This window comes from Impatiens glandulifera, chromosome 1 (assembly GCF_907164915.1).
Source record: "Impatiens glandulifera chromosome 1, dImpGla2.1, whole genome shotgun sequence".
In the NCBI taxonomy this organism is placed as follows: domain Eukaryota; kingdom Viridiplantae; phylum Streptophyta; class Magnoliopsida; order Ericales; family Balsaminaceae; genus Impatiens; species Impatiens glandulifera.
Window position 1 is genome coordinate 14725643 of NC_061862.1, and position 16022 is coordinate 14741664.

The 16022-nt window shown below is 36.1% G+C and overlaps 1 protein-coding gene across 1 annotated transcript; it reads right to left on the reverse strand.

The window, feature by feature from the left end:
- Positions 1-3527: 3527 nt before the first annotated feature.
- LOC124918843 (13S globulin seed storage protein 1-like) lies at positions 3528-5184 on the reverse strand. The gene is made up of 4 exons (XM_047458906.1): positions 4857-5184; positions 4512-4744; positions 3985-4413; positions 3528-3905 (listed from the first exon to the last, which is right to left on the reverse strand). Exons 1-4 carry the CDS (start codon positions 5182-5184, stop codon positions 3528-3530), a joined length of 1368 nt encoding a protein of 455 aa, XP_047314862.1.
- Positions 5185-16022: the final 10838 nt, after the last annotated feature.

The following is a 16022-nucleotide window of genomic DNA, read 5'->3' on the forward strand; positions in this document are numbered from 1 at the left end:
GACAATCAAGGAGGCGCGGGGTCTATATTAGAATATATATATATATATATATATATATATATATATATATATATATATATATATATATATATATATATATATATATAAATAATATAAAATAATGCTTAATTTTAAAAGTGTTCGGATTGTCGGGTGGAGAGTTGTGGTTAATTTGGATATATTTGAGAGTAATGGATACTTAGGTCGAATTTTGGGTTGACCCATCCATTAACTTAAAACGGTTAAAAATAAAATAAAAAATGCTCTAAATATGTTTCGAACTCGCAACTTAAAAAGACAAATACAACTCTTTAACCAACTAGACTAATAACACTTTATATTTTAAATTCATCACCAAATTTGATAAACGCGGAACATTTTTAGCTAACTAAATATATATATATATATATATATATATATATATATATATATATATATATATATATATATATATATATATATATATATATATATATATATATAATGATGCTTAATTTTGAAAGTATTCAGATTTCCAGATCTAGAGCTATGGTTAATTTGGATATATATGTGAGAGTAAATGAATAATTTGGTCAGATTCTAGGTTAACCCGTCTATAAATTTAAAAACATTAAAAATAAAATTAAAAATGCTATAGGTATGTTTTGAACTCGCAACCTAACAAAAAAAAAGTAGAATTCTTTAACCAATTAGGCTAATAACATTTTATATTTTAAGTTCCACACCAAATTTTATAAACGCGGAATATTTTTAACTAACTAATTTTTCTCTCTCTATATATATATATCTTGATGCTTAATTTTGAAAGTGTCCAGATTTCCGGATCGAGAGCTGTGGTTAATTTGGATGTATATGTGAGAGTAAATAGATACTTAGGTCGGATTTTAGGTTGACCCTCCCATAAACTTAAAAGGGTTTTGAAAGTGTCGGATTGCTGGGTCGAAAGTTGTGGTTAATTTGGATATATATGTGAGAGTAAATGGATACTTGTGTCGTATTCTAGGTTGACCCGTCCATAAACTTAAAATGGTTAAAAATAAAAAATGCTATATGTATGTTTCGAACTCGCAACCTAACAAAATAAGTACAATTCTTTAATTAACTAGGCTAATAAAACTTTATATTTTAAATTCAACACCAAATTTGATAAACGCGGAAAAATTTTAACTAATTAATCTCTCTCTCTATATATATATTTAATGATTCTTAATTTTGAAAGTGTCCGAATTGCCGGGTTGAGAGTTGTGGTTAATTTGGATATATATGTAAGAGTAATAAATACTTGGGTCGGATTCTAGGTTGACCCACTCATAAACTTAAAACAGTTAAAAATAGAATTAAAAATGTTATAGGTATGTTTCGAACTCGTAACCTAACAAAACAAGTACAACTTTTTAACCAACTACACTAATAACACTTTATATTTTAAATTCAACACTAAATTTGATGAACGCGAGACATTTTTAACTAACTAATCTATATATATAATGATTCTTAATTTTGAAAGTGTCCGAATTACCGAGTCAAGAGCTGTGGTTAATTTGGATATATATGTGAGAGTAAATAGATACTTGGGTCGGATTCTGGGTTGACCCGCCAATAAACTTAAAACGGTTAAAAATAAAATTTAAAACTGTGGTTAATTTGAATATATATGTGAGAGTAAATGGATACTTGGGTCGGATTTTGGGTTGACCTGCCCATAAACTTAAAACGGTTAAAAATAAAATTTAAAATGTTAAAGATATATTTAGAACTCGCAACCTAACAAAACAAGTACAACTCTTTAACCAATTAGGCTAATAACACATTATATTTTAAATTCAACACTAAATTCGATGAATATGAGATATTTTTAACTAATTAATATATATATATATATATATATATATATATATATATATATATATATATATATATATATATATATATATAATGATGCTTAATTTTGAGAGTGTCCGGATTGCCGGGTCGAGAGCAATGGTTAATTTAGATATATATGTGAGAGTAAATGAATATTTGGGTCGGATTATGAGTTGACCCGCCCATAAACTTAAAACAATTAAAAATACTATAGTAATGTTTCGAACTCGTAACCTAACAAAACTAGTACAACTCTTTAACCAACTAGGTTAATAATAATAATACTTTATATTTTAAAATTCAATACCAAATTTGATGAACGCGGAACGTTGTTACAATATATTTTTATCCGTTTGCATCGCACATGATCTTCCTAGAGACCTTTGTCCAAGGCAAAGGTTTCTAAATACAATTTCAAGCTCCAATCTTACTCCTAAATAGTAAGATGCAATTAATTATATTTCATCCTATGATTTCTATATGAATGGTTTGTTTGGTTCGATTTTTCCTGGTTTAACAAGGAGTTACCGTGGATTGGACAGAAGGTGTTTGTATTATCCCGCACCGAATCCTAAAACATTGTGACCATGATCAGTGTTCAGTTTGCGGACATCTATGCCAAAATGGTTTGTTTGGTTCGATTTTCTCCCAGTTTAAAGAGGAATTACCATTATCCACCGATGTGTTTGTATTATCCCGCCCCGAATCCTAAAACATTGTGACCATAATCAGTTACTGATTTACCGTAGAGTTTTCAATCTTCCATTTTAACAACTAGATTAGTTTTTTCACCATAATAATTGTGCATAAAATTCTATATAACCAAGGTTTTGTTAGGAGCTGGATTCGAAATATCCTGCTTAAATTTCACTCAAATTTTGTCCTAAACATCACAAAAACACAATTAAATAAATATAATATTATATATATATATATATATATTTTCATATTTAAAATAAATAAATTTATTTATTTATAATATTTTTAAAAAATAAATTTATTTATATATTTAAAAAATTCATATTATTATAAATAAATATATTTATTTTTCAATAATTATATAAAAACATCATTTATATAATTTTATCATAAATAATATCATTTTTTTAGACTTTATGGTATAAATATTTTCCGAGAATGTTTCAAATATTGGTGAATAGTAGGAAAAAAAATCTCAAAAACCATATAAATGTATGTATGTCCACAATCTATTTCATTGTTATTTTTAGTAAAAGAGGTAGTCTATTCATAAAATTTAACTTTTCATGAAATTTCAATTTTTTTTTTATTATTTAAAAAAATTTCCAATACCAAAATTTGAACTCACAATATTGTGTAAATGAATTCTGCAATTTACTAATTAGATATTAATATTTATTTCTATTTTTTATATTAAAAAAAAGAATTTACATTTTTTATTATTGTAAAATTCCATAATTCAATTTAAAATGACCAATTTATTTTAAAAAACACAAGAATAATAAAGTAGCAAAAACCACATCAAGGTGGCTTATTATATTATTACATAAGCTTTTTTATTCAAGATAACTCATCAGTCATCATCACTCGACAACTTTTCTTCTTCTCTCACTCAAAACCGAAAGCTTGATTGTTATTACATAAAAACATGTATACATATAGCATCGTAAACCCTAAACCCTAGTTCATGATCTGGTGGCGGATCCAGGTCCAAACACCTTCAAACCTTCCCTGTTGAACTTCAAGTTCCTAGCCTCTTCCCTGGAGATTCCATAAGAATTCATCAGCACATCCACGGGCAGTCCCCTGAAAACAGACAACCTCCCGGCTATGGGGCTAGTCATGGCATTGGCACTAGTCTTGAATGCGATCCATTCCAAGCCATCTTGGCTAGCCTTCTTAATGGAAGCAAAGTCTTGTGGCACCACCACGATCTGTCCTTCCTTAACCTGTTCATCGAAAACTGTTCCCTTGCTACCCACAATCTGCATCCTCCCGCTCCCACGTAGTATATACACCATGCTGTGCGCGTTCACGTTCCAGTATGGAGCCAATATAGCATTCTGCAGGCATACAAAAATCAGTTAGCTGAATTGTAAAGAAAATGTACATTTTGTTAATTTTATGGATTTACATACGTACCCTGTAAAGAACACCTCTCTCGGCGCTGAGTTGGATCGTGTTGAGTGCGGGGAAATGGTGAGAGTTGAGGGTGGTGAGTCGTCCGCCACGTGGGTTGTACACGTCAGCGCGACGAGCACTGTCGATGTTCTGACTCAGCTTCATGGTACAAACGGTTTCTTCAAGACCGTTGTGTCTCCTCTCTCTCATTTCGGCTTCCTCTCCCTGGTAACTAGGGCATACAACTTCAAAGTTTTTCTCAACTCGGACGATATTGCCTCTGTTATCTTCATCTCCCTTTAGTTTCCTTGCTGTGTCAACATCCACGTTGAAAATGGCAGACAAGAATTTCTCGTCTATTCCCTTGAAAACGTTGCCGGCTTCTTTGGTCTGGGCTCCGTGGCGCTCTTCTCCTCTCGCCGCCGATGGGTTTCCGGCCAAGAAGAATTTCTGTTAATTAATTAATTAATTATCATTATTTTTAATTAATTAATTAACCTTTTAATTTGTCAAAACATAGAATTAATTAATTATAATTAATTAATTACTCTGATCTTGAGATCGAGCTGGTTGGCATCGTTGCTGAGATCGAGAAGCGAAATCAACTCAAGAGGGTTCTCGCCGTTGTTGAAGGCCCATGTTGTCATTCCGGGAAAGACAGACAAAACATCACCTTGTCGGATTTCTCTAACCTTCTGGTGGCGGTCGGGAAAACCGGATTCTTGACTGGATTCGAATGTCTCAGCGCAGCCTGGAATGACAGCCCCTTGGATACCTTTGCCTGTTAATTCATTCATCGTAACATTTATTTATTATACATACATACATACATACATACATACATACAATTTATGCTTAATTAATTAATTATATAATAATACAATTTATAATACCTCGAATGACGTAAGAGATTTGAGGGGCATTTGTGTAGGATGGCAAGAGAAGTCCACGTGGCTGGATGGTGTAGCGGATGGCTACAAAACCTGCACATAGGAACTCTTCATTTTCTAGGTCCCAGATTTCGGTCTCTCCGGCTTCGGCAGAGAACCTGCGGTTGGGCTCGCGGGCGCTGATGCGGTCTATGTCGCAGCTGGTTCTTGCCTGGAGCCTGTGTCTTTGGGCACCGCCTAAGGCCTGCCATTGATTCTGATGAGGGCTGAACTGGGCGGTGCAGCCATGGAAGAGGACCATAAGGAACAGACCTAGAGAGAGGAAAGCCATTTTTGTTTACTAGCTAAGGTTGATGAGATGATGATGATGGGTAATGCTTATTTATAGTTGAAACAGGATAATTTTATATTCGACACGTAAATTATTGCACTTGACACATTAATTGCATGCAACATGCATGTTTTCTATATATCCTTTATATGAATTACACATCAATTGAGAATGTGGCGATAATTTGCTGCGACGCATGTAATTGTACTCATTCTTTTGGGACCAGCTCACAAATTAACAAGTGTTAGTTTCTAGTGTACCGTAGCCATGCATTGAGTTGTTTGTTCATCAGGCGATCGATCTGAGGACAAAAAGAAGTGTGGGGAATCGTTTCCTGCACCAAATTCATTATTTAATATTTGGATTCATCCGTCTTTCATTAAATTCTGTTATTTCTCTATTTTATTTAAACTCTAATATTTAAAGATGTTGTTCAGACACTAGCTAATTTACTTTAGGAAGTTTAAGATGTCCGATTGCATGGATTAGTTTTGAGTGAATGGGTTCGGATCTAGCATGCAAGGAACGTGATGGTGGGCACCCGGTCCGCTTCTTTTGTCATTAAGTTACCTAGATTTGCTTCTACGTTAAATTTGGGTCAGCCAAATCCATTATTAATTAATTTTCCATTACACATTTATTTTAGAGGTGGGTCTTCCAATTCGAGTATATAACTTAGGGTTGAACATTCCCTGTAATTCGATTGATGCAGTGCGAGTCGAAGAGGCGTTTATGCGAAAGTTGCAGCATCCGAAAATATCTCGCAAGTGTCAGATTTCGACGATTGCCTAGTGTTTTTCGGGCGGAAACGTGGTGCTGTGAAGAAATCATGGCTTTGCCATGAGGTATGATGGTTTAAGGCCATCTGACGACGTTTAGGGGCTCAAAATCGCATTTTTATTAGTTTCGGGTGTTTTTTGCAATTTATTAAAAGTTGTTTATTTCTTTTGCAAGCTAGGGTTTGAGTATTTAAAGAATCTTAAAACACTTTGTTATGGGAAGATTATTAATCAGAAAACGAGGTTTCCTCAATATCTATCAACTTTCGGTATTCGTAAGAATCAACGAATCTTGATAAAGGTTCATCCTAGCCACGCACGCTGCATCAGTTGGTATCAGTTTCCAGTCGACCCTGAGGTATGCCGCCCCGAAGACAGCCGCGCAACCCTACCCCTGGTGCTGATGATGGTGACCTTGCTGAGTTGCGACGTGAAAACGCTGAGTTTCGCCGTGATAACGACGATTTGAGGCGGCAGGTTGAATGGTTGACGCAACGGATGGATGCATCTATGCACATGCACCACCCTGAAGATGATGTTACGGTGACAGATGAAAACCCTCTCGGTGGTCTTCGGAATCGATCCCCTAAACGCCCCAATCATCGCTGGGAGCAGGCTTTCAGGGTGGACATCCCTAAGTTCGATGGTAGTCTACCACCGGAAGAGTTTATTGATTGGCTTTCTCAGGTTGAAGAGATTCTGGATTTCAAGGAAGTTCCTGCAGATCGTCGTGTACCCCTTGTTACGATCCGCTTACATGATCGTGCACAAGCATGGTGGCAGCAGTTGAAAAAGACACGTGTTCGTCATGGTAAGGCAAAGCTCACGAATTGGGACAAATTCAGGAAGCATATTAGGGCTGCGTTTCTACCATATAATTACGAACGTAACCTGTACCAGCGGTTCCAGAATCTTCGTCAGGGTTCTCGTTCCGTGGATGACTATTCCACTGAGTTTTACACCTTTGTGGCTCGTGTTGACCTGTCTGAGTCCCCTCTCCAGTTGGTTTCTCGCTATATTGGTGGCCTTCGCCTCCAGTTGCAGGATATTTTGAATATGTTTGATCCCTTGACTGTTTCTGAGGCACATCAGCGTGCTTCACAGGCTGAGAAACAGCTAGCCAGGCGCGGTTCGGGTAGCTTTGGAAAACAGGTTGTCCCCACTAGTGGCATTGGTTCTTCTTCCCAGCCGGCCCATCCCACCCCAGCCCCCCTCGCGGCACTACAGCCCCCCCGCAGGGACGTCCCGGTGGCTTGCGTTGTTTCAATTGTGGTGAAGTTGGCCATCGCCAAGCAGAGTGTCGCAACCCAAAGTCCACCAATCGTGGTCTTTTTACTGAGGTGGATGATCCTGACTCTGTTCTTCCTTCAGATTCAGCCCCAGTGTATGATGTTTATAATGATGAGGCAGCGGAGGAGTATGTTTCTGGTGATGTTGGCCCCCTTTTGGTGATTCGTCGATCATGTTTAACCCCTTGTGCTCCGGACAACGAGTGGTTACGCAATAATCTGTTCCATTCCACTTGTACCATCGGTGGCAAAGTTTGTACCTTCATCATTGATGCTGGGAGTTGTGAGAATGTGATTTCTGAGGTTGCAGTTTCGAAGCTGGATCTGTCCACTGAACCTCACCCCAAGCCTTATCGCCTGTCCTGGCTGAGTCAAGGTACGGATGTTACAGTTTCCAAGCGCGTACTTGTTAATTTTTCCATTGGTTCCCATTATCGTGATGCTGTATATTGTGATGTGGTTCCTATGGATGCTTGTCACCTTTTACTTGGTCGCCCTTGGCAGTTTGATCATTCTGTTATACATGATGGGCGTGCTAATACCTACACGTTCTTATTTCATGGTACCAAGATTGTGTTGATGCCAAATCAGCCCAAGAAGGGTGCTGCCCCCACTCATCATGCGCCCCCCCCTGCCACCTTGTTGTCTCGGGGTCCTTTTCAGACCGCCATGGTCGAATCTGGCATGGTGTTTGCTCTATTTTGTTCGCTGATTACCTGTGGTGCTAGTTCTGAGGTGCCTATTCCAGTGCAGCCGCTGTTACAGGAGTTTGCAGATGTTTTTCCTGAGAATCTGCCTTGTGCCTTGCCTCCTTTGCGTGATATCCAGCATCACATTGACTTGGTTCCAGGTGCTGCCCTACTCAACCGTCCTCATTACCGCATGAGTCCCAAAGAACATGAAGAGTTGCGTAGACAGGTGGAGGACTTGCTGGCTAAGGGACACATTCGAGAGAGCCTTAGTCCCTGTGCTGTCCCGGCCCTTCTTACCCCAAAAAAGGATGGGTCTTGGCGTATGTGCATTGATAGTCGTGCTATCAACAAGATTACAGTGCGTTATCGGTTTCCTATTCCCCGGTTGGATGACTTGTTGGATCAGTTGGGTGGTGCTTCTGTGTTTAGCAAACTGGATCTCAAGAGTGGATACCATCAGATTCGTATTCGCTTGGGTGATGAGTGGAAGACTGCCTTTAAGACTCGTGAGGGCTTATATGAGTGGCTGGTTATGCCGTTTGGTCTGTCGAATGCTCTTAGCACCTTTATGCGTGTGATGAACCAGGCTCTTCGCCCTTTCATTGGGAAGTTTGTAGTCGTTTACTTCGACGACATCTTGATTTACAGTAACAACAAGGTAGCACACCTCTCCCATCTTCGTGAGGTGTTATCTGTTCTCCGGCGTGACAAGTTCTATGCTGCTTCCTCGAAGTGCACATTTCTTACTGATTCTACCCAGTTCCTCGGTTATGTGGTGTCTCAGGAGGGCCTGAAAGTGGACCCGAGTAAGGTACTGGCTGTCAATCAGTGGCCCCGCCCCTCTTCGATCACTGAAGTTCGCAGTTTTCATGGCTTGGCTTCCTTCTATCGGCGTTTTATTCCTCACTTCAGCAGTGTTACGGCTCCTATCACTGATTGTATGAAGGGGGTTAAGTTCTTCTGGACGGATGATGCCGAGGCTGCCTTTGTTGAGATCAAGCACCGACTCACTTCAGCCCCTATTTTGGTTCTTCCTGATTTTTCCCAGCCATTTGAACTACATTGTGATGCTTCGAAATTGGGTATTGGGGCTGTACTTAGCCAATCTGGGCGTCCTGTTGCTTATTTTAGTGAGAAACTGTCTAGCGCTAAACTTCGTTTCAGTACCTATGATATTGAGTTCTATGCTATTGTCCAGGCAATCAAACACTGGCGTCATTATTTATTTCAGCGGGAGTTTGTCTTATATACGGATCATGATTCCCTCAAGCATCTTGGTGGTCAGGACAAGATTTCTCATCGTCATGCTTCGTGGGTCTCTTATTTACAACAGTTTACTTTTGTGATTAAACACAAGGCTGGTGTGTCTAATCGCGTGGCTGATGCTTTGAGTCGTCGTCATGGGCTGTTAGCGGAGATGTGTGTCCATGTACCCGGCTTTGATTCGTTTGTGGACCTCTATCGTGATGATCCTTTCTTTTCTCAGATCCTCATTCGCATCCAACAAGGGGATTCGAGGGACTTTGTCTTGGAGGATGGGTTCCTTTTCCGCGGTGTGCAGCTGTGCATTCCAGATTGCAGCCTGCGTTTGAGGATGATTCAGGAACTCCACAAAGAAGGCCATGTTGGGCGTGATCGTACCTTCCAGCTTCTTGCAGCTTCTTATTTCTGGCCTTCGATGCGCAAAGAGGTGGGGCGTTTTGTTGCTCGCTGTCGTGTTTGTCAGTTGGCTAAGGGCGCTTCGACTAATGCCGGGTTATACTTGCCTCTGCCTATTCCCACTCAACCATGGTCTGATGTCAGTATGGATTTTGTCCTTGGGCTGCCACGTACCCAGCGTGGTTCTGATTCGATTTTTGTGGTGGTTGACCGATTCTCGAAGATGGTTCATTTCATTCCCTGCAAGAAAACCTCTGATGCTGTGGCTGTTGCACAACTTTATTTCAGGGATGTGTATCGCCTTCATGGACCTCCTGCCTCCATAGTTTCTGACCGGGACACTCGCTTTGTGAGTCACTTTTGGAGGAGTCTTTGGCGTTTGGTTAATACTCAGCTGAATTTTAGCAGTGCCTATCACCCGCAAACTGATGGCCAAACTGAAGTTGTTAATAGGTCTTTGGGGAACCTTCTGCGCAGTTTAGTTGGGGATCATCCTAAGGCTTGGGATCTGAAGCTGCCTCAGGCCGAGTTTGCTCACAATCATGCTGTTAATCGCTCCACTGGTTTCAGTCATTTCCATGTGATTTACGGGCTGTCTCCGCGTGCTCCTCTTGATTTGTTAGCGCCGCCCAGCAAGGTGCGTCCTCATTCCACTGCTGCGGATTTTGTTGGTCAGTTGGCTCAGGTTCATCAGACCACTCATGACCGCTTGGTTGCTGCTACTGCCAAGTACAAGGAGAAGGCTGATTCGAGAAGGTGTGCTGTTGATTTTGAAGTTGGTGACTTTGTGTGGGCTATTCTGACTAAGGATCGTTTTCCAGCTCATGAATATAGCAAGCTTGCTGCTAAGAAGATTGGTCCTGTTGAGATTGTGGAGAAAATCAACCCCAATGCTTATCGTTTACGCCTTCCCAGCCATGTGCGTACCTCTGATGTGTTCAATGTGAAGCATCTTGTTCCTTTTGTGGGTGAGTCTTCTTCTGATGAGGATGATGCGGTTCCAGATTCGAGGACGAATCTTTTCTACCCTGGGGGAATGATGCAGTGCGAGTCGAAGAGGCGTTTATGCGAAAGTTGCAGCATCCGAAAATATCTCGCAAGTGTCAGATTTCGACGATTGCCTAGTGTTTTTCGGGCGGAAACGTGGTGCTGTGAAGAAATCATGGCTTTGCCATGAGGTATGATGGTTTAAGGCCATCTGACGACGTTTAGGGGCTCAAAATCGCATTTTTATTAGTTTCGGGTGTTTTTTGCAATTTATTAAAAGTTGTTTATTTCTTTTGCAAGCTAGGGTTTGAGTATTTAAAGAATCTTAAAACACTTTGTTATGGGAAGATTATTAATCAGAAAACGAGGCTTCCTCAATATCTATCAACTTTCGGTATTCGTAAGAATCAACGAATCTTGATAAAGGTTCATCCTAGCCACGCACGCTGCATCATCGATCCTATCAATATCCGTTATACCGACATTCAAAACGGATATATATGTTAGGGCTTAGGTGATCCAATATTGATATATTACAATAGAGTTTTAAACAATTGTAACTTCCTTTTATTGCTTTATACAATGATGTCAAATAAGATGAAAAATATGAATGTGATTAAGCAATTACAATTTACAATATCAATTTCATACTAATAATATTCATTAAAAATACTAAAAATATCAAGACTTATCTTGGACACACTACAGTTATAAATGCAATAAATTACAGTTACAAACATAAAAACATAAAGAGTAGTAACACATTACAATTAAGAATACAAAACACTAAAGTTAAAAAGACAAAAGATCCACTCTTCTAGTTTATAATATTCATGTACTAATCTCAAAAATATTGATTTTTCCATTATCTGTTTCATCCTCTACTTATGACTAGTCACTACAGTTAAAAAGAAAAAGGCTGCAGTTAAAAAGACAAAAGATCTATCATATAATGTGAATACATTTAACAAATCAAATAAATCTACTTACATATTGGTTCCTTTCTCTTTTAATGCTCATCATTACTCCCTTTAAATCTTGCAAGTTTTAGCATTGTGACCTGAGTTTCCACACTTGTTATAGTGGATCACCACATACCTCCTCAGCTTCTTTTCTTCTTGCTTTCTTGGGTCTACCTAGCTGAACCACACAAACGGGAGTATCCAACTGTAATCCTAATGATAAATTAAGTTGGTCATATATCTTTACCATTGATTAAGTATAAGACGTGATGGTAAATAGTGATGAATAATTCTTTTTTGTAACACTTGTCAACACATTCATGCACTTTTACATGTTTCTTTAAAACAAATATAGCATGACAACATGTTAATCCTGATAGCTCCCACAATCCACAACTACATATTTTTTCCTAACATCAATAGCAAACTGATGTGCGCGCATTAGAGCCCTTAACTTAGTAACCGTTCACACCATTATAAATTGTTGTCATACCCTAGGTCTTTTAATTTCTTGGAAAGACAATCTATCAACATCACCACCAACGTATAATAGCCCATATCTTCTTCCTCCATGATAAAGTTTAATGCTGAAAAATTCAGACTCAAGACTTGTAACCCAATATATACATATTGAATTAGTATAAAAGTAAAAGAATATATGAATATTATAGACTTGATATAAATGCATAATTAGAAAATGAAGATTTTAATTAGAGAAAAACGTTAAATATCTTATCATGACCATTTACCTAACTAGAAGAATCATTATATCACATAGAAATGTACTATTCTCTTCCCTCTATATGTCTCTTTTCTTTAATAAAGATAAATATATAACATAAATGAGATAATTAATTATAGTTATAATACATGGAGTAATATGTTTAAAATTAATATATCTTAAGGAAGAAAACTAAGAACAGGGTATACAACAATAAGTACTTACCATACACTCGATTGGAACCAAAATCGCAATTTCTAGGTCTAATCATTCAAGACATTGCTTTAATACTATGAACTTTATCTCATGTCTCTCTTTACCCCTCTCTTTACCCCTTCTCTCGCACGAATCTCAAGAACTCAAACCTTTATCACAACTTAGGGCTTCTCTAGAAGACTCATCTCTCGCAACTTAAGGTTTCTCCTAACAAAAAAGATGCAAATCTATAGAAAAGAAGAAAGATGATATTAGGTAGGTAGGTCAGCCATAAAATGAAAATAATGATTGTTGAAAATGAAGGTTTTAATTAGAGACTTTATATTATATTGTAACTGAAAAAATGACAAAAGGGCCTTTGGTGACCCATTCTGATAGTTTGAAGGTCATTGGTGACCTTTCAAAAAATAAAAAGGTAATTTGTTTTAAAAAATAATTTGAGAACTAAAGGTAAGTGATTGAGACCACCTAAATAATTTGTCCATTTAATTATGATTGTTTAATTTTTATATAATTTGATATTTGAATCATTAATTGTTTATTTTATTTTTTAAATATTATACTATTTAATTTACTAATTAATTTTCTATTTGTAAATCTCATTTAAATTTAATAAAAATCAAATTTTTACAAAAAAATAATTCATTATTTTCCACGAAGTCAAAACCATTTATTTAGTGATAAGAATATCTTTATTGTAATTATTATATATAAACACACCACGATTACAATTTAATAATTTTAACAATGTTATAAATAATATAGAGATTTATAATAGTTTAATTTAAGTCAATTAATTATTTTTAAATTTAATGCCTATAAATGTTTAAAATTTGAATTTTTGTTTTGACCTTTAAGTTTGTGCCCTGTGCAAACGCATAGCATCATCCAAGATTTAACAATGATGGAATAAACAAATATTTTTCCCTTTTTATTTTACTTTAAAAGTTAGTATAACTAATGTTTTGAAACACTTCTAATTTAAATTAGTAAAAATGATTTCTTTTCTATATTTTCTAAAAAAAATAATTTAACTTTAAAATATTAATATTTAAATATTAATAGAAAAATGATTAGGACAATGAAGAGGTTGCGAAAGTAAGACCACAAATCTTATGAGGTCTGTCACGTCGGCATTTTAAAATAATAATATATATATTTTTCATTTTATCCTTTATTATTTCCGTCCTTTCGTTTTCACTTTTTTCTTTCACTTTATTCTCTCCGGCGATTTGGCAATTCAGCTTGTGCGACTTCGGTGCCTTTTTCCTTCTCCTTCTTCTTCAATAGGATGGAGCAAATTGCCTTGTCCCAAAAAATTATTTAGATCTTAGATCTGTTTATTGTTTAAAATTGTTTATTGTTTAGATCTATTTATTATTTAGTATGTGTATTGTTTAGATCTGTTTATTATCTTCTTTCTTGTTGTCAAATTCCAAGTTTCATGAAAAAATATATCTCAAAATGCTCGCGCAAAGGTTGTGGATGCATCATGCACTTGGTTTTAAGCCTCTAATAGAATTTTGGGACGTTTTCTCCCGAAAATTAAAATTTGTTAGACGTTTTTGTCCTGAAAATAAAAGTTTCCTCATTTTTAGGACGTTTTATCCCGAAAATGAAATTTTCATGAGATATTCTCATAAATAAATTTCATTTTTGGGAAAAAATGTTCCGAAAGTAATAAGTTTTAGGATCAAAACGTCCCAAAAATTTTATTTATGGGAGAAAACATCCCGAAAATATAAACTTTCGGGATAAAAATGTCCCGAAAATGAAATTTTTGGGAGAAAACGTCTTATTAGAAGCGCATAAGATTTTGTATGTCTGACGGATTAGGACGATTTTTTAAAAATTGTGTATTTTTCGGAGATCTACGATGTCCAAACGGCCGAAAGTCGTTTGGGTGACGAAATCTTCAAATTATACGTGTTTGATGGTTAATTTTATGATTTGTTTATATTTGAACATTTTACAATTAAGGAATGTTTTATAATTTTATAGACGACCACCAAAATAAATAAGTGTTTTACTTTATTTTTCGGGACAATAAACATATATAAATAATAAAAAGATCTAACTAATGTGAACTTCTTTTAAAACTATACATGTGGATAAAAATGGATACCAATTGAATTTCCAAAAGCAGTGTTTTTCACAACATCATTTGACTTGTTATAAGATCTCGACTATGTAAGAAAATAGTCTTTCCAACTTGTCTGCAGCAAGTATTGCCTCTCTAGACAATTTGTATTCTATGTTAGGGTTCTTACTAATAATATATAGCCTAAAGAGTGGAAAATATAAGACCATTAACATTGAAATAAAATAATAAATAAAATAAATGTTATATATAACTAGATCTAAAAAACAAAATACCATGAACTAGGGTTTTAGGTTGGGAGATGATATTTGCTAGAGCCGGAGTGGTTTGAGAGAGATAATTAATTTGAAGATTATGAGGGGTTTTGGGTTTGGGATTGTATTTATACTATAGATTATTTTTTCTCTCCTGCACATAGGATTCGTGATTTTCATTTGATGCTTCTTCGCTACCCCTATCATTCCTCATATTAATATAAAGTCTTAATGTCCACTATTGTTACCTAGATCACACTCTCTCTCGTCTCTTCACTTTTTCTCCAACATTTTCACATGGCCTCTAAGTTCTCACGATGGACACCTCACCAACATGTATATATATATATATATATGAAGGATAAACAATAGATTTGTTTTTATATTTCTAGCGACAATAAGAGGTGGATATCGATCCCCAACCTCCTTGAGAGAAAGCCTGTTAGACGGCAAGTTCCGCGCCTGGTTAATTGTTAAGTGTGTTTACAGGCTATGTCCTTAATCCCTTGTGGCCATATTTTTTTTAAAATTTTGTAAACCCTAAATTTTTCCTTGGTATATAAATAGAGGTTTATCCTCAATGAAAAATATATAAGATTGTCAATAATCAATTTCTTCTGTAAATGGTATAGTCAATGGCATAATAAATGTGAAAACATTAATGGTTCTACTAACCCTAGCACAGTTGTCATCCTTTTTTTTCTAGCATTGTTTTATGTTCTTCATTTTTCTTCTATTGTTCATCATCTCTAATATCATACAATATCTTCTCATCGCTTGACTGAGTAAATATCAAATTCACATGGTATCAAAGCTAACATTTTTTCAATAGAAAGATCAAAATAGAGTCTTGGTCAAGCGATTGGAGAAGGAATTTCAAGAAACTTTAACACAGTCGGTCAAGAAATCTGAGGGTGTGTTTGGTAACCATAGAATTGACATTGGAATTGGAATTGGAGGGTCCAATTCCAATTCTTATGTTTGTTAGACACATTAATATTAAGATTTGGAATTGGAATTAGAATTCTAATGGAATTCAATATAGTGTAATTTGATAGTTCTCAATTCCAATTTTTTTAGGTCGGAATTGTAATTCCAAATTAACACGTTTTTGACACGTTTAACACGTTTTTTACATATTACACACGTTGAACACATTTTTAGCACGTTTAACATGT